The sequence below is a fragment of the Varanus komodoensis genome, unplaced genomic scaffold (assembly GCF_004798865.1).
Source record: "Varanus komodoensis strain SLA01 unplaced genomic scaffold, ASM479886v1 scaffold14_1, whole genome shotgun sequence".
In the NCBI taxonomy this organism is placed as follows: domain Eukaryota; kingdom Metazoa; phylum Chordata; class Lepidosauria; order Squamata; family Varanidae; genus Varanus; species Varanus komodoensis.
The window spans coordinates 25,462,725-25,481,547 of NW_025335438.1; the positions used below are offsets into that span (position 1 = coordinate 25,462,725).

Here is an 18,823-nt window from a genome sequence, read left to right on the forward strand (position 1 = left end):
AACCCTTTGAAAGCTGCACAGGTAGGTGAAGGTGATGGTGGGCAGGGCCAGGATAGCCAGAGGCGTGTGCCCTTCCCCTTCCCCCCACCCTTGTGTGTGTGCAGCTGGCTCCTAAAGCCACTTGCAATGACAGGAAAGTAGTCAAGTAGCACTGCTCAATTCACAGCTTGCAATAAAAGGAGAGGAGGCAGTTCTGCTGCGGGGTGATTGTTCTGATTGATGGAGTGCGGGGGGGGGGGATACAACCTGGATGTGTCATTTCTGCTTCGAAGAACATTCCAAGTGGTTCAGGCTAGGGGAGGAAAAATCCTATAATGATCTTTGTAGTGACACAGCACTTTTTGTATCCAGGGAAAAGACTGTTTCCACAGGAACGAGTTCATTGGATGGTGCTCAGGAAATGGGTGGCAAGAACTCTGCACTGCCTTCCTAAAAACTGATTCTACAGACAGATTCATTCGTGCTCTGCTGGCTGTTATTTTGCCTTCTGATAAGCTGTCACCCTGTTAGAAGGAACTTAGTGAACTAGAGGTACAAGCTGGGGAGTGCTGGGAGTTGTTGAACTTGTTTCCTTGTCTAAACATGCATAGGGTTGTGCCTTAAACATATGACATTTGGTGGATTAATCAGTCAGTCAAATCTGCATACATTAGCCAATGCATAAAAAAGTAGAAATCCCTACATTCTTCATTTGAGATTATTTCTGTATGTGTTACATCCTGCCCACTCTTCAGAGGAAGCATTCTTTCCTGCATAATTCTGCAGGGTAGACTTCCCCAGTTGGCATGGTCAACACAGCCATTCATCAGGCTGGCTGGAGACAATGTCTATTGTAATCTTATTCTCTCTCGGCATAGTTCTATGGCCGTTCTTATTCAAATAAGTATCCTTTGTAAAGAATAAAGCAGAGATTAAACAGGTCATCAGTCCCTCCTCCTGTTTTTGCAATGTCACTGAATCCAGCTTGGAACATTTTTTTTAATATATATATATATTTTTATTAAAATGTTTAAACTAACACTAAAAAAAATCACAAACATTGGATTCACTGGGTCAACCTCCTACTACATATTTTTTAACATTCTAATATCAAATTCCAATTAATTTATCATAGTTTGAAAAACATCTCTAAATTTACGCCAAGTCCCATTTCTCCAGCCAATTATAAAAAGAGTCCCAAGTTCGATAGAAATCAGTATCCTCTTTCTCCTTCAACGATAGTCAGTCTATCCATTTCTGCACAGTTGGAGATCTTTCTTACAATCAATCCATCGGTGGGCAGCTCCTCACTTTTCCAATATTGAGCAAATGCAATCCTCGCCGCTGTAATTAGATGCATCATCACATAGATTTCCTGTCTGCTAACATCTTCTGATATAATGCCTAACAAGAAAACTTCAGGTTTAAAAGCAAAGAGTTTTTGTAATATTTCCTCCATCCATCTATGTATTTTAATCCAGTACTTTTTTGGGTTGTCACAAGTCCACCACATATGATAAAAAGTACCCACTTTATGTTTACATTTCCAGCATCTATTTGACATATTTGGAAACATCTTAGCTAGTTGACTTGGTGACAAATACCATCTATAGAACATTTTATATAACTTTCTTTATACAAAGTTGCTAAAGTTACTTCAATGTTTCTTTCCCATAGTTTTTGCCACTTTTCTAGTTCAACATTAAATCCAAAGTTCTGTCCAGCTTGGAACATTTTGATGCCCTTATCAAACAATGTTATTGTTTTTGTGTCACTGTGGTAAATCAAAGCAAGTTCATTAAAAGAAAATACTGTGCTACATAATAAAAAACCTCAAAGCTTTTGGAGCATAGTCATAAACATACATGGTAATACATGGTAATTCTTAAAATGACATTTCAGGAAATGTTCATTGCAGACATATGCACACTCCTAGAGTAGCTTCTCTGTGGATTGAGAATAAGGTATAACTCAACGGTCATTCACAACATGCTGTTACCACTATATAAATCCCATGCAGGGAGATATTGAGAGGGCAGTTTTGAGAGAGGCATAGCTTTTTAAGTAATTGGGAAGGAGATTATTTGTACCACAGGGCTGAAGAAAAGTTGAGTTAGTGGGGATGTGTCCATGGTCTTTATAGAATGTGGTGTAAATTAGGGAAGGACAGAAAGTAGGCCTTCAGGTATTCTGGACTTCAGCCCCAAGAATTCCTGTCCACTGTGCATGCTGGCAGTTGCCTCCAGGAGTTGATGTCTATGCCACCTGGAGATCTGCCTTCTGCCCATCCCTGTTATTAATGTGCTCATCTGCTGTGGTTCTCACATCCTTCCCATGGCTGTGTTCCACTTTAGCCCTTCCACTGGCGTGGTTGTACATCTTGTGTTCTTCAAGCGTAGCGGGGCTTCCACCAGATCAGATGGTTTCTTAGCTGATGATCTCAGGTATCTTGCTCTCGAGAATAAAATCATGTACAATTTTCTGTTGGCAGTGTAACTGCATTAGCACAGACCCAGTGCACTATAGATAGTGTAATTTGCTGTTCTTCGTTAATCTAGTGGCATGTGGGTGGAGGATAATTTTCCCTAGGAACAGCTGTGTTTTTATTCCACTTAAAAAAAACAAGTTCAAGAACATTTACTGCCAAAAAAAGCTGCTAAAAGCAAAAGACTCCTGTCACATGTGCCCCTATCAAACACATGAGTAGTGTCCCATATTCAATTGTCCTGGAACAGATTTGAGTACCTTTTGTTGTGTTTTGTTTTTGTTCACAGAAGGAGACACCGCTTGCAAATGCTGCATTCTGGGCTGCAAGGAAAGGAAACTTGGCGCTACTTCAGCTCTTGTTGAACAGCGGGCGTGTTGATGTGGACTGCAAAGACAGTGTAAGGACCCCGTTTGTGAGTGGCAAGAACATTTCATCTGTTTCCATAATTGGTTGTGGAAGGAGAAGGAAAATGCCCGTGCTGGCTGGCGATGTGGTCTCACACACTGAGGCAGGGTGGGGGGATGGGACCATGTTAATTAAGTTAATTATGCCTGGTTTCCTTTTTTTTTTACTCTGCACTGGCAACCCTGATTGACCACATGTCTCTTATTTTGTCCATATATGGAAGGGGGTAAATGAAGCTTATCTGCCAATGATTTTCTGATGGAAATTTGTAAATTCACATGCTGCTATAAAGATACTGGTGGCAAATGAGTCTGGACATATAAGCACATGTAGAAAATGAATCTATTGCCCTTGGACAGCATCTGAGGGCCTATAGGATATTTGAGATTCCCAGGTCCAAAGGCAAAGATGCTTTCCCCTTACAGCCAGTGCCAAAAGAACCACTCTGGCTGCCTCTCTGAGATCAGAAATGTGACCTTGCAGAGTGGGAAAAATGAGCAATTTTGGGGCAGGGGTACTGAAGATACCAGGATAGTGCATATCCTGGGGGCCCTCCCAGCTTTGTTCTCTGTTAAGCAAAAAGCTAGTCTAGCAGAAAATGCAGGGCAGGAGAATGGAGTAATGTGGACCACCTCCACTGTTTCTCTTGATGTACAATGGATGGCAGTAAGCCTCAATGTTTCGGGACCAATGATAATCACTGTAGGATTTTGCCTTAAGTACACATAAAAATAGGAAGCATCTCTACCAGACGCAGGACACCTCTGCTCTGTGGACCATGCAGCCAACAGAGCCTTTTCATCTGACCTATAACTTACTTTCTCTCCCCCACTCCCAGAACAATTCTTCTTTCAAAACAGTTTCATTGTGCAAAGGAAAACCTTTTAACAGCCTAATTGATTCATAGGGGAACTTGGGAGAAGGGACCACTGCTGTGGAGTAAAGGGCTATTTAAAAAAAAAGAACAGCCCCTAATTGCTTCATGGAGGGCAGTTTAGTTAGTTCAGCAGTTAGTAGTGACAGTGATGAATTTTGCACACAGACAAAAGTATTCTTTCTCCACTGAGGCTGTATGTTTCGGAGAAATTATATAGGGAAATTTAGATTAGGATGGCTTGTTCTTGTCTATTTAAGGTACCAATTTCTATTTCTTTATTTGTGCTCAGCTTGGTTCAACAGCACTTATGGTAGCGTCGTTCTATGGCCACAAGGAATGCGTGCGAGAATTAGTGCTTCAAGGAGCTGATATTAATCTTCAGCGAGAGGTAAAGTAATATGCTGCATTTAAAGAGAGAATGTAGAAGAGGCACTAAATATATAGTGTCTAAAATACAGGTCAGCACTTCAAGTCCTAAAATTTTATTACAGATGTTGTAGTGGTTGTTATGTTAGGGACTTTTCATTGTATCCAGTGGTGTCTCTCCATTTAAAAGTTATTTGATCCAGTGGAGGCTTTTGTCAGAAGAATGGAAATGGAAATAATATCTTCCAATTTCATCTGCTCCAGAGCATTGGAAGGTTCTTTGGAGTAGCCTGAGGGGTAGTGCATGGGAGGCTTGGCGAGGGGAGGGGAGTCAAGTCTGCCAATGGAAACCTCCAGTGAATGAAAGAACCTCCCATAAATGGAGGGACACCACTGGATACCGTCTATAACAAAGCATGATGCTCAGGATGGCTAACAAGAACAAATTAATATCAATCCAAACAAAAATTATAATTGTTTATAATTAAGTATTATTATATAATGTAATTATAAATATAATTAAAATACAATGAAACATAACAATTGCAGAATAAATATGATGTTCAAACCAGTAGACTCATTCACAGACCAAAGGCCTTCTTCAGTGTAGTGGTTTTTGCTTGCCAGAGATGGAGTGAACCGCCCCTCCTTAGGAGGAATTTTTTCTTTTGGTTACAGTGACATCCTGCCTTTCCTCCAAAGAGTCCAAGGCAGTGAACACGATTCTCCTCTCCATTTCATCCTGGCAGCAACCCTGTGAGTGTCAGTGACTGGCTCCAAGTCACTCAGTTAATTTCAGAACTGTGTGGAGCTAAAAACCAGGTCCGCTATAGCACACTGGCTCCCAATTACTGCAAAGGGGCTGGCAAGGTTGAGTTTTGACTGACAGAGGGCCCTAGGAATGTCATAGTCTTGTTAGGATGTCACAGTATCTTTGACTGATGACACAACACAGAATGCCACAGAGAGTTGGTCCTGAGATTCTGAATTTCCTTGGCTGCTTGCAACTCAGATATCAGTACATTGCTATAGTGCTGTTTGACTCTCTTGTCCAGCTTCTCTAGAATCAGGAGAGGCTGCTTGAAATGAAGCTGCAGCCAATGTAGTCACATTCAGACTTAATCTCATTTGGCTGGAAATAAGTATTCTTTCATGAGCATTCTTTTCTAATATACCTCTTTTAATCATCTTGTTTCATCAAAGCCCTTAAGTGCTTGTTGCAGAGAGATTATAACAAGGGCAGAAGACAATAATCCAGTGGGGAGGCAGGAGGGCCCCTACCTCTGTGCCAGCCATATGAAGTCAGGGAGCATCAATGCCCTCTGGTATCCAAAGGGACTGGGCCAGTCAAATGTCATTTGGTTCCCAGCAGTTGCATTGGGAGCATCCTTATTCTGATGTTGTGACTAGGGATTGGCATTCCAGCCATTTCTCCCCTTGGTTGGCATGTTGGGACAAGCTTTTGGGGCATCTGCTTGGAACCAGCTTCTCCTGCTCCAGGTCTTGTCCACTTGGGGAGAGGATGCAGGACAGGTATAGCCACAGTTCCCTTGTTATTGCTATTCTGTGATAGGGGGTGAGAGTCAGAGCAATGCATGGAGGAACCTATGTGCTGTCTCCATTCTCCAGGGGGATTTATCTGACAGAGCATTTTAATTAATGTATGTGCATAATTGCTATTCTGCTCATGTATGTATATATCTTGATAGAGAGACCTGGGAGAAATAAGACTAGACTAGCATCTAAGACTCTCTTTATGTCTAAGACTTTCTAAAGTAAAACTGTGAAATCATCAAGGCATAGCAGCAGGTCTCTGCAGACATATTTTAACGTGTTCTGCCTAGTACTGATGACTGGCTTTCCATGGGAGTTACATGCATACTTTTGAAATTAGCCACTTGGGACCAAACTAAAAGTTCTTCAAATCATACACAGCAGAGCTATACATAACTGGCTTGTTTACTTTAGTGTAAGTCTGTCTAGCTTTGGATCAGAACTATGGCACTCTGGAGTGGACAGATTTAAGCTATCTCTCCTTCCCATTTTCATCCCAAAATCCCATTCCCCCCCCTTTCAAGAGGGATGTTAAAGAATAAAAATTGAGATTCCCCCCCAGCCAGGTTTACCTCCATGGGATGGAATTTAAGTAAGAAAATGGGGACAGAATCTTATTCTGAAGTAAGCAAGCCAATCTGAAGAATGTTTAGTTTGTTCCTTGGTAAAGGGTTTTCTGTGTTTGTCCATGGAGATAGCACTTCAAGTTCTTTTCAGCAGGAATTAAGAACATTTCACCAATTTCCTGCAACACTGGCAGAAGGTGTGTAATAAAAGCTGATGAAAAGGGGCATATAGGGTCCATGTCATAAGTTTCACCTCCTAGGTCTTGTTCTACCAAGCAGAGACTGTGCTTCCCTCTTTAAAGGTAGCCCCATGTACAACTCACGGTAGCAATCCTACCAAGAGGATGCTGTAGTATGAATAACTGTTGCTAAGCCATGTCTGCCCAGAAAAGTTTACAGCTTGTATAGTAACTTCAGTTGATAAAAGGTGTGTCTAGCCACTGCCAATACCTGTATCCCAAATAACAGTGATGGATCCAGAAACTTTCCCAAGCAGTGCAGCTGGAGGAACACAACTCACTCCAGAACAGGTTGAACTCCACTCAGCTGTGCAGGTGAACCACCTGCTAACAGTACTTCTGTCTGTCTGGATTGAGCTTCAGATTGTTGGCCAACATCCAGTCCATTACTCTACCACAGCTGGTTTCCACAATAGGATAGGTAAAGCTAAGTGTCTTCTGGCATTTGTTGAATGGTTCTCCTGCTGAAAGGTACAGAAACCTTCTCAGAAAAAGTGATAACCCAGAATCTTCAAAAGTAGAATCATGTACAGATGATGAGGATGATTTTACTGTTGGTAGGGATGAGAGTTTAAGTTCACTAACATCTTGGACAGTATCCACCTTCTGGAAAAGCAAATGAAATGTATCTATATGCCAAATGCAACATGTGGGCTTTCTGTTTCTCATTTTCAGTCTGGTGCCACTGCCCTGTTTTTTGCTGCACAGCAAGGCCACAATGATATTGTGAAGTTTCTCTTTGAGTACGGAGCCTCCACAGAGTTTAAAACCAAAGTAAGAGATTTTGCTTGGCTTTAACATAATGGTGAATTTAGGCAGGAAGGAAGGGCTGCTGTTTTCATCTGATCTGAGACTTGGCATGAAGAGCAAGCAAGAGGCCCATGGAATAATTGTGCTTCTTGCCATGCAGTTCTCTGGCAGGACATTAATTCAGCTCTGGCTTTTATTGCTCAATGTTCATTGTACGTGTACTGCTCTATTTCCTGGTTGCTTGTACTGTTTCATTTTGAAAGGGCATAGCCCAAGCTGACCAGATTGATTTTATGCAGCCTGGATGTGTGAAAGCAAGAAGCAATCTCTAAAATGTAAAAATCAAACCAAACCAAAAACACCCTTTGCTTAGGTGTCAGGTTGTAAATGTGTGGAGTCACTGCTGTAGGCACTCAGGCTGTCATTTCACATCTAACATGATGAGATTCACTGCTGAACATAAAGGCTACGCTTTATGCTTGTCAGCATATGCTTTATTCTTCTCAGATGATCGTGGCCTGAATTGTGAAGGAACTAAACCTTTCTTCTCTGCATTAAATGCCACCTGCACAACTGTTTGATGCCAGAAGTATATCCCTGGATTTTCAGTCTTTTATACTAGTGTGAAGACACACTTCATACAAAGCTAAATTTTGCAAGCTAAATTTGACTCCTTTGGCACTCTGTAGCTGCTATAGTTCCTTTTTCATTTTCCAACTGAATTCAGAGACAGCAGGGTGTTATCTGCCCCTGCAGTAAATGTTTTTCTAACCTGAGCCCTGTTAGTGCATTCAACGGGAGATGTCTTCATTGAATGCAGGCTCTGCAGGGCTCTCATATTTTGCGGTGTGGCCATCTGTTTCCCACTAGAATTTTTCAATGAAGTAAAGGAAATGCAGGACAGAAATACACAGATAGCTGAAGTGATCTTCATGCCAACAAAGAACTTTGCCACAGAACTGAAGCACAAGTTCTGGGCTCTAATTTATAGGATATATTCTGTGGATTGTGCAAGTCTTAGAGATTATGATAGTATTCTAGACTGGCTTGCAAAACTGTGCATTTATCCAATATTAGTCCTTTGTAGAGTAAACCAATTGAAATGAATGGGACTTTTGGAAATGTGGGGAGCTGTAGGACATTTTTCTGTCCAAACATACATAGGATTGCAACCTTAAAAACAATATGTAGATATAAAAACTTCCACAACAAACTGATTGAAAATGTTATGGCCTAAAATGGTATCAGATACTTAATATCAGGTAGAAAGTAGGAGATAAATAAGTTAAAGTAGTAGCAAACAAATAAAATGGTTGACCTGAACAGCAGAATCAAAGGAAACTTGTGCTCCTTTGTTACTCTGTTGTTTCTACCATACTTCATCTCATTAAGGAAGGCAACCCCTCTATCCCCACCCTTACCTTCACCCTGTATAGGAGCACTCACTAGTTCTTTTCCTGTTAATTCCCTACTTAATTCTTCTCTGGCCCTATTGCAACAATCATTAGGGTGGTTTTGCATTTTACAGAAAACAGGCAAAAAGTGAATGACTCACTGACTTTCCCCCTCTCATTAGGAGCAATGTATAAATAGGGAATTGGTCTAGCTCTGCACAGAGGACATACAGGAATTCCCCTGTGTATGTTTGCCTGCAGGCTCAAAAAGTGGGAGGATGAGAATCACATGTTTTGTTTTGTTTTTCTGGTGCATTATATAATATGGAAAGGTGTCCTCAGCCAGTGTCAGCAGCAGATCATGTTAGCATATATGCACATGGTACTCTAGGTTAGTTTGGGAAAAGCATGCTGCAAGCACTGACATCCATGGCTGATGACTTGGAGGAGCTAATTACTATCTGCTGACTTTTTACTATACCTTTCCCACTATATACACCACCCACAGCACAATCTTTGCCTTTGAAAAGGCCTCACGTTGTTCTTCGTCACAGCACAGCTATGTCTTGGTAATTGCACTGTGATTATGCAAATCTCTGTTTGGATCTGGTGATGTGCTGTTGTGCTTGTCCTAGGCTCCCTTCTCAGAATTTCCAGGGTGTTTGCCAACAACGGCAATGCTGCCTCAGCTTCTAATGCCCTACAGATGTAGGCAGCCTTGCTCCAAAATTAACATGACATGGAGACTAATAGCCCTAGCACAGCACAAATACAACAAACACGAACAATGTGAAATGCCTTCTGTATGAAGAGAATGCTTGTTGCATTACATTTTTATGAGGATAAGTGGGAAAATGTCTGCTCCTCAGAGTTCCTCTGCTAATTTAGTTACTTTTGGGTTTTATCTATTTCCAATCATTAACTATGCACAGAGCTGCTGAGCTAGAAGTTGGGTAGTGACAAGTAGGGCCTGATTCTCATGTAGATTTGTGACAATACAGGTACACTGCCTTTCCACCCAGAAAAACAATACCTGCATTTATTTATTTATTAGATTGATATACTGCTTTTTTCTTGTGGAGTCAAAGTGATTACCTCATTCTCTTCCTGCTACTCTCAATCTGATCCCCACAACAACAACCCTGAGAAGTAGGCCCAGCTGAGAGTCTGTGACTGGCCCAGAGTCACCCAGTTGACTGTATGGCTGAGCAGGGACTAGAGCCCAGATCGCCTGAGTCCCAGTCCCGTGCTCCTAACCACTACAGCACACTGGCTCTCCATTTAGGAAAATATGTTAGAAACAGACTCTGGAAAGGCATTATTCTCTGTGGGTCCCTGTATTGTGCTTCTAACAAATGACACAATTCAGGTAGTTTTAATGCAGATGAAAATGAAAGAATGAATGAACAAACCTATCAGTACAGCAGGGTCAAATACGCTTGTCTTGATTTATAAAATACTCAACAATTTGTAGAAGTCAGTATGAAAATTTGCTCACCATTTTTCACAATGATGATCTAACTAGGGAGCATTTGATAAAATAGACAGATAACAGTTCTGAAGCTAAGAAAAATATATGTTAAAATAGCACACAACTGACCTACAGGATGCAGTGGTTGCCACCAGTGTGGTTCAGCTCAAAAACAGATTCATTGTTTAAATGGCCAGGGCATTGTTTATATTTCTTTATATACTATTTGGTTATTTATTTACTTATTTGCTGTACTGCCCAATAGTTGAAGCTCTCTGGACAGTTCACAAAGCACATTAAAATAACAATAAAAGATACATCATATGAAAACATATTAAAACTTCATGCAAAAGTTGAATGTAGCTTGCTTTAAAAGGAAAAAAAATATATAGATAAGTACTTGTCATATGGTGACAACTTTGAAAAAGCAAAGAGGAGACAGTGAGGAAATTTGCTTTGCAAGGTTACCAGAGAGACAATTTGGGTACACTATGGAAGTTAAGTAGCAATTTGAATGAATCTGGTGGATAACCAGGATAACCGTGAAATCAGGATAACCGTGATATTCTCAGGGCTACCGTGTTCTGCGACATGCATCTTTTAAAACAGGGACTAACATAGTCATGAAGGTGGCAGACTCGCCTTTTAAAAGACAATTCTGCTGTAATCATGCATAAAGTGGGTCTCAGTCCAAAGGTCAAGGGGATATCTCCCTCTGCCCACCGCTTACCTTGTTGCAGCCTGCCTCCCAGTGTCACTTTTCCCTCGGACAGGCAGCAGAGCTAGTAGTGAGAACACCTAAAAGAGAAACCAAAGGCAGAGGAAGGGGGTTTTGGGAAGGTGTGCAGTAGGTGGTGGAACCATCCAGCTCCTTTGACCTGTGTGCCACTTGTGCTCTTTGCCTTGGGCCCTGCCACTTCATCTCCTACTGCATTTCTTTGTTAAAGAGACAGATCTGTCACAGCCCCTTCTGGTCTGGCCTTAAACAAACTCTGCCAGTACTGAAAAGGTTGGCATTTTGCTAGAGAAGGAAGGAAAAACAGCCTCCCTCTTGAAAACTATATAAAAATACACATATGGGGAATATTGCTCGGGATTGGAAATGGAGGTGTGTTGGTGTGTTTATATTTTCAGGGCTGAGCTAAGTGCTAAGAAATGTTCAGCACTTGCTGTTCTCTGGAGGTTTAGGGTTTTTTCCTTCACTTGTGCCCATTATTTATGCTTTTTCTTTTCTTTCCAGGACGGAGGCACTGCCCTATTAGCTGCCTGTCAGCATGGACACCTGAAAGTAGTGGAAACTTTACTGAAGCATGGGGCCAACATTCAAGACCAGCTTTATGTGAGGTTTTTGTTTTTGTTTCTATATTTATGATTCTGATCCTCTCTTTTCCTGGAAAGAGGGAAAAGTTAAGGGGATTTTCTAGGGTTCTTTTTTCTTTCCACAAGAAAGCAAAGATTTACATACCAGGAGAAGAGTAAGTTAAAAAGTTCATAAGGTGGTCTGTAGAATCATGGAGTTGGAAGGAATTTTAAAGCCTCAGCTTACAGACTTCTAAGGAAGAGTCCGCCACTTTCCAAGGCAGTCTGTTCCTGGGGTCCACCATAATTTGCTACCTGAGGAGCAGCAGCAACACATCCAGCCCCTCATGTCAACATGCTTAGTACTCTTTTTTGGCACTAAAGGCAGAGGATCCCACCATCACTTCTGTCCCAGGCAGAATGGGTACAACAGTAAGGGAGCGATCTTGCAATCCCTAGACAGCATCTGAGGAGTAATAGGATAAATTGGATTACCAGCTCTGAGGTCAGAGACAGTGCTCCAACCTCAGGGCTGCAGATTGTAGCTCTGCCCCGCCACCCTCCCTGCCAAGCTTATATGCCTCTCCAAGGATGGGAAAGGGGTTTCAGTGAGCAGGAAACGGAGGATACTGGGGAGGCCAGGACACAAGCTATCCTGTGGGTTCTGCAGCCTCCCTCCCCTGCCCCAGAAGTGTTTTTACTAAATAGGCAAAAAAAGTCTGGCAGGCAAAAAATTCAGGGTAGGAGGATGGTCAGGTGAATTTCAGTTCTGTTGTTCTTCCTGACTTGTGTAGGATGTTTATAAGACTCTGAGTTCAAAGGATTATGAGCATCAAGAGCCCAGTTCATGAGATTGTGCCCTTAGTAACTAAACATTTGTTGCCCATTTATGGCACGCCCAATCTCCTGCCTAAGGCAGTTTTCCCACTCTGTAAATGGGGATGTGTGGGGATTCCCTGGGCTTGGCTCCCTGAACTCCAGTTTGCTTTGCAGCAGTCCTGAGTTGCTGGCAAGCATGTCCGCTGTTTGCAGGATGCTCACTGGGAATCCAGCCTCATACACTGCACAAGCAGCGTCCCTCTTCCGTGCCACCCGCAGCAGCTGTTTATCCTGGTGCACCTGATGCAGAAGATTGTTGCTTGCTGTGCAACCCTCATTCTATGAGCAGTCGTGCACTTCTTTTTGGCCTGGTTGGCCTTGCAAGACAAAAGCTGAGCACAAGAGGAAGTTTGCAAATGCTAGAGGATCAGAGTCCACTAGGATTTGTCCCAACCCTGATATTATGACTGGTCCTATCTGTTCTACCATCATACAGATCATACCAACTGGAAGTTCTTCCGAATGTTTACTTAAATACTTCTTTCTTGTCTTTGAACCCATTCATTTGGGCATGTCTTTCTGAATCAACAGAAGATAAATTTGTTCCATCATCTATGCCATGGCCTTTAAAATATTTGTAGCTATCCAGGATACCATCTTCCCCTTATACTGAGAGCTATTTCATATGTTGTTCAGAATGACAAAGTGACATTCTAAACTCTACCTCTTAAGATTGCACGTGGGAGTGGTAGACCTGATCTGCATGTTCACTGTAGCCCACCATGGCTTAGTAGCTATGGTGGGTTGTAGGACCTTCAGATGCTAAATTATATTTGAATTCAATGAGGATAGCTTGTCAGGGTAGCTGACAAACCACCCAGAACTCATTGGTGCTTCTAGGGTTGCAGATGGCTTGTCAACCACCCAACAACCTAGCCTTTCACAGGTAATGAGAAGTCATGGTGCACCTGAATACTCAAAATGGTAGCCAGCAGTGCAAGGAGAAGCCCTGTGGAGTTCACCCATGGTAGCTCCTTGTTAAATGTGAACCCTGCTGTATTTTGGAATGCTCCTCAAGTAGGGCGTGGCGGGGAATGACTGTAATGCTGTACTGCTTACCCAAGCAACCCTACTGAATTCAGTAAGACTTATTTTTGAGTAATCTTAATAGGTGTTCCTTGTTTACTTGGAGAACAAGTGCATCTGGGTTCCACATAACCTTCTCCTTTAGGCTATTCTAATTTCCCACATGCTTGGAGCTTTTTATTGGGGACAGTGTTCATCTAAAATGGTACAGTCCAAAAATCTGTTGCTTCTGTCTGCATAACATACAGCATGGACTCAAGCTTATATGAGGCCCTTTAATTACATCTGCCTTTCCATGTAAGTTTCACATTGTTTTCTGAAGGATAAGCGATATCATTTCCAGTCTCTTCTAGTTTCTGCTTAGTCTTTATTTCCCTAGCCAAAGTATGATAGCTTTTATAGGGAATTCTGTGTTGGTTGTCATGGGACTTTTTAGGGAATGGTGCATTGGTTGCACATCTAGATTTTTGATTGCACATTCATATGCTGGCATGTCACAACTACGGTATATGATTGTCGCAACTACGGTATATGATTGAGGCTGGACTGGAAGTTACTAAAGGCATCTGTGAAGTTGCATGATAGAATGCAAATCCATGAGACAAAGATAGCATTATATATTGTTTGAATGTGTTTCCTGTGCTTTCCCTGCCTGCTCATATTCACTTGCTCAATCTGATTTCTGTGCCAAAATAACCCAATTTGTGTGCCAAGAAAAGCCAGATCCTGTCATCTGAAGAAAATGTGCAGGTACAAAATATTTCCAGTTATCTGAATAATTCCGCTTCTTCTCAGAAGAGTAAGGCTTATTTGGAAGTAGAGTCCAGACCTTTCCCTGCCTATTATTGTTGCTGGTTTGGGAGATGCACAGCTGTCAGCAAAACACACAAGGGCATGTTACATTGATCTGTAATGAAGACTACTGTAATACATTTTTTAAAGTAGTGTTGAAACCAACAGGGCTCCATCACTTCCTTGCCAGCTTCATCAGAGAGAGGAATGGTGGTGGTGAAGGTAAGGGATGAGGGGGCAGGCAATACACCACTCCCACATTAGTGGGGTTACATGTGACTGGCCATGTCTATAAAAAGGTACCTGGCTATTCTACCCACTATGTTGAGACAATAGTGCTAGTTGGTTCACAGTAGAATAATGATGATAAATGTAAAAAAAAATCAACTCTGGATAATGGGAACACAACCATTTGAGATTAAAGTAATTTAGATTCTCAGGAAAAATGAAAAGTTGAGTGCTGTAAACACCAGGAAAGAAAATGCTAGTGAGGAAGCACCCCAAGGCAGTAGGGCTGAATACAGTTCTAATCTTTGAATTGGAAATCTTAAACTTTCATTTTTATAGAATTCCAACCCATCTTTGGCTTTTCTCATTTGAGTTGCTTGCCATAAGACCTTACTTAGCATTGTTCTGGATTTATTAAAAGTGGCTTTCTTAAAATCCAGCATATGTGTTTAGTTACACCTGGCTTTCGCTTGCTTTACAGTCAAGGATTCACATATGACATGGTCACTTTCCCCAGTGTAGAATTGCAATTGAGCTCTGTGCAATCTGTCCCTCTAATGTTCGTGGACATCATCTCCTGCTTGGCCCTGTTTCAGAAATCAAAAAGGGCTGAGAAATAGTCCATGGACACTCATGGAATGGAGCCAGCAAACTCCCCTTATGTGACGTGTAGCACAGACGAAGGCTGCTGCATGAGATGGGATCCCGCTTCTGCAGGCTTTGCATGGAGCTCAGTCCCTGTGGAGGCTGCACAAACACTGGGCATGCTCACCAGGAGCCTGGACTCACGGCTGCAGCAAAGTAGACTAGAGTCCGGGGAGTTGAGTTCAAGGAACATGATGTATTCCCACCCCAGAACAGACTCCTCACACATCCCTACCCCAAGGTTCCCACAATTGCCCTTTTATCCACTAGGTTATCCATGTTATTTACAATCAAGTCAAGGCTAGCTGATCAATATCCCTGTATAACAAGCAGAACTATAGCAGCTGCAGTTTTCTTATCATGCAACAATGTCCAGAAAAGTTTCATCTACTCAAAGTACCTCTGTCACACAAGTACACCTGCTAAGGTCAGAGGAAGCTTGCTAAAATTAAAATGAGCACTTCTTGCTGTGAGCAGGTGGTCAGATAGCACTTGAGGTCTGGGTAAAATGGTAGGTTCCTCTGTTGCCTTATCATTCAGCTAAGGCCTAGGTACAAAATAAGAGGCGGTAGAAATCCAGGAATGAACATACAATTCTCTTATCAACTGTTGACAGCTTCATAGGAAAGTCTGCCTCAGATTTTAGAAGCTCTGGCTTTCACTCAGACACTGTGGAAAGAATTAGACTAACTATATGTAATATCATCCTGGATGTTTTCCTGGTGTGCTTATGCTGCTCTTCCCCTTCTCAGCTTATTATCCATTGTTCATCATCAGCTAAAAACAAAAAGCCATTGTCTTATCTGCATTGTACTATTGCCTTTCTTCTCTTCCCATTTTCACTGGCTTCCTATGTGATGTGCATACTGCATACATTCAAAAAACAGTATTTATTTAAATGGTTTCCTAAAGGCTAACTTCTGTGGAAGAGCCAGTGTGGAATTGTGGCTAGTGTACTGGACTGGCACTCAATCAGAGTTTACTAGAAGACTTAGGGCCAGTCAATGACTTTCCTCCTATGGTACCTCACTGTGAGGATAAAATGGAGGAAGCAGAGGACTCTGTTAGTCCCCTTGGCTTCCTAGCAAGGACGGGGTGGGAAGCAGCATATAACTATAATGAAGCAATAATAATATGTATTTGTGTAAACATTTTATATGCTCCTCATCCAAGACAATGTATAAAGAGATGAGTAAAAATCACACCAAATAGACCAAAAACACAAAAACAGCAAGCAGAGAAATAAATCACTATCAAAGATTGCAGTGTATGTAGACCAGTAGTGGTGAACCACTGGCTTACAGGGGTACCCCATCCAGCCTGCAGCATCTCCTATAGTCATTAGGGTTTTAAATGTATTTTTAAGCTTCATTGTCATTCAGGTACATTTTGGGGAGTAGGGTTGCTTCAAGGGCTTGCCATGACCCACATCTCAATTACCCCACCCACAGCAGCGATTAGGCTTTTAAGAAATCCCCATTGGTACCAATGGAGTGTTTTTAACAGTCACGATGGCCACGTGGGACATTTGTGGGCTCTGTGACATCCCTTCAAAGAATTCACGTGCATGCAGCAATTAAACTTTTAAAGAGGCTCAGCAGCAGTGAATGGAAAGCTTTCCACTGAATTAAACAAAGGGCTTTCCCAAGCTTACAAAAAACCTAACTAGCATATTTGAGGGCTGGGTAAATATATGCAGAATCATTCACATCTGCTAGATAGGTTTAAAGAAAAGAAACTTTTCTTTTGACAGCTGTCGGAAGTGAGTGCTTGAGAACACAAGGAGATGTAGCTCTCCCCTTTCTAGAATACCTAGAAGCTCATGGAGGAGTGGCAAAGGTGGGGGGCAATACTTAGAAATCAAAGAATCACACTGCTAAGAAGGAGATATACTTGCAATCCCCCTCCCTGGTAAAACTGCCTTTGTGCTCTCCTTTCTAATTGACAGTTTGCCAAGTGATAAATGTCAGGTGCATGCAAAATAACCTGTATGCATCCTTGCTTGGCCAATACCCATGAATATTACCTGGTGCACTTTGACAGCAGACACTCGCCAGGTCATTGACCAGGGAAGAATCCATATTTGAGGCAGCTGTAAGTATGTGCCTTTGAAAGACTAGTGGGCACTATTGTATTGCTGAAAAAGCTAATAAATAAAAAGGATAACAAGGCAGTGATGATTGCTCCAAAATGTCAGTTTGGCATCAGTGGAGTGGCTGTCACTGCTGGAGGCACAGAGATATTGGGGTGGACTAAAATGAAGTCATAACTGGAGTAGAGAGGAGACAAGATGGGTTTTGCTGTCACAAAGGACCTTGTGCTATTGGTCAGAGGACTGGAGGGAAAGGTGGGTGAGCATGATTGACCACCTGTAGGTTGTTTAACAAATAATCTACACCGTGGGTTGGTGGTTGACTGCTGTGTCTTGCAAACTTGGCCACTGATTTCAGCAGGAGAATTATGTACATGTACCCTGTCTTGTGTGTGTATGTTTTAATGCTGCTCTAAAACTCTTAGATCATTTTGAAACCTTTCATAAAGAAGCTGATGAAAAGTATGGGAGATTGAGGTATTTGCTTAATCAAACTGTCCTTGATAACAGTTAAATGTTCTGAATGCATTTCAGAGCAAGAAATATACAAAAATTACCCTAAAAAATGAATCTGGTTGTGTGATGTTGTTCAGCTGACTGCATAAAAAGTTTCTGGTTCTGATTGGCAGATTTCTACAAGAGCTAGACTTCAAATACAGATTTTCTGGAAGGATTTACTTAAAAAGCATCAAGATTTATAGTTTAATCTTTAAATTGATTACATGAAAGGCCGGAAGCAATCTAATTAAAAAGCAACTGTGCATTTTTGCTTTTATCAAAGCTGAAGAAAGAGCTGGTTAAGTGACAGGAGCTTATTGGTGATTGTGGAAAAGGAGTTTTTTTATAAGCAACGTTCTTACTATGCTTGAGGGATAATGGAGAAAAGGAGGGGTTCAGTTGTCCTTTTAACAATTCTTTCACTAGCTAGTACACTAATCAAAAAATGTTTTAATAGGATGGAGCTACTGCCCTTTTCCTGGCTGCTCAAGGAGGGTTCCTAGATTTAATTCGGTTATTACTGTCTTCAGGAGCAAAAGTCAACCAGCCAAGGCAGGTAATGTTCAACATTGTTAAAACATAGATCATGTCTTGATTAATATTCCTGTTTTTTTTTTAAGTTAATTACAAGACTCCCCCCCTCCAGCTTTTGTATGCTGAAATTAACCAGCCAAGAATCAATATTTACTACATTCCAATTATTATTGTGATTTTGATATGGAAATTAATCTTTGATAAAACTGTATAGTGGTGTTTGAGCTCTCTGTGCAGACTGCAAAATTGTGATTTAACTTCCTCTGATATCTGGCATCATCACTGATATTATTATCTAAGAATATTTAGATTCTTATTCTTATATTTAGTATTTTATTTCCTAGAACCTCATTCTCCCAAAGAGTGAAGGTGATGTATACCATGGAAAACTTACAGGACATACTTGTCAGAAAACTGGACAAGAACTTCTTTATTAAGAACAGACACAAGAAACTCCTAACTCTTCACAGATACAACTAAACACAATGCTGCCCAATGACTAAACTATATAATGATGCTGCATACATAATTTGTAACCCCGTAACTGGTCAATTTCATTTAAAGTATGTTCCTGATTAGTACTGGATATTATGTGGCAAAAGAGCAGAGCAAGAGTTAAACCTAAGAAACTGCTGATTTCAGGCATGGATCTTCCTTGGCAATTTATTCATAGATAGCTCAAAACAAAGGAACCAAGGATGAAGTTGGGGCTGAGCATATCCCAGTATATCGCTGCATTCT

The 18,823-nt window shown here is 41.4% G+C and overlaps 1 protein-coding gene across 4 annotated transcripts in view; it reads left to right on the top strand.

Moving 5' to 3' along the window:
- The window catches only part of ANKRD29 (ankyrin repeat domain 29), a 43,903-nt gene that overhangs the window by 5,586 nt on the left and 19,494 nt on the right, over positions 1-18,823 (top strand). For 2 of the 4 annotated variants that reach the window (XM_044424029.1, XM_044424027.1), the window contains exons 2-6: positions 2,754-2,879; positions 4,039-4,137; positions 7,150-7,248; positions 11,330-11,428; positions 18,006-18,104. In XM_044424029.1, the coding sequence (XP_044279964.1) occupies positions 2,754-2,879; positions 4,039-4,137; positions 7,150-7,248; positions 11,330-11,428; positions 18,006-18,104 (522 nt within the window). Of the gene's footprint in view, positions 1-311; positions 532-2,753; positions 2,880-4,038; positions 4,138-7,149; positions 7,249-11,329; positions 11,429-18,005; positions 18,105-18,823 lie in introns of those variants that run through there. The other 2 variants (XM_044424030.1, XM_044424028.1) reach the window with 2 other exon arrangements.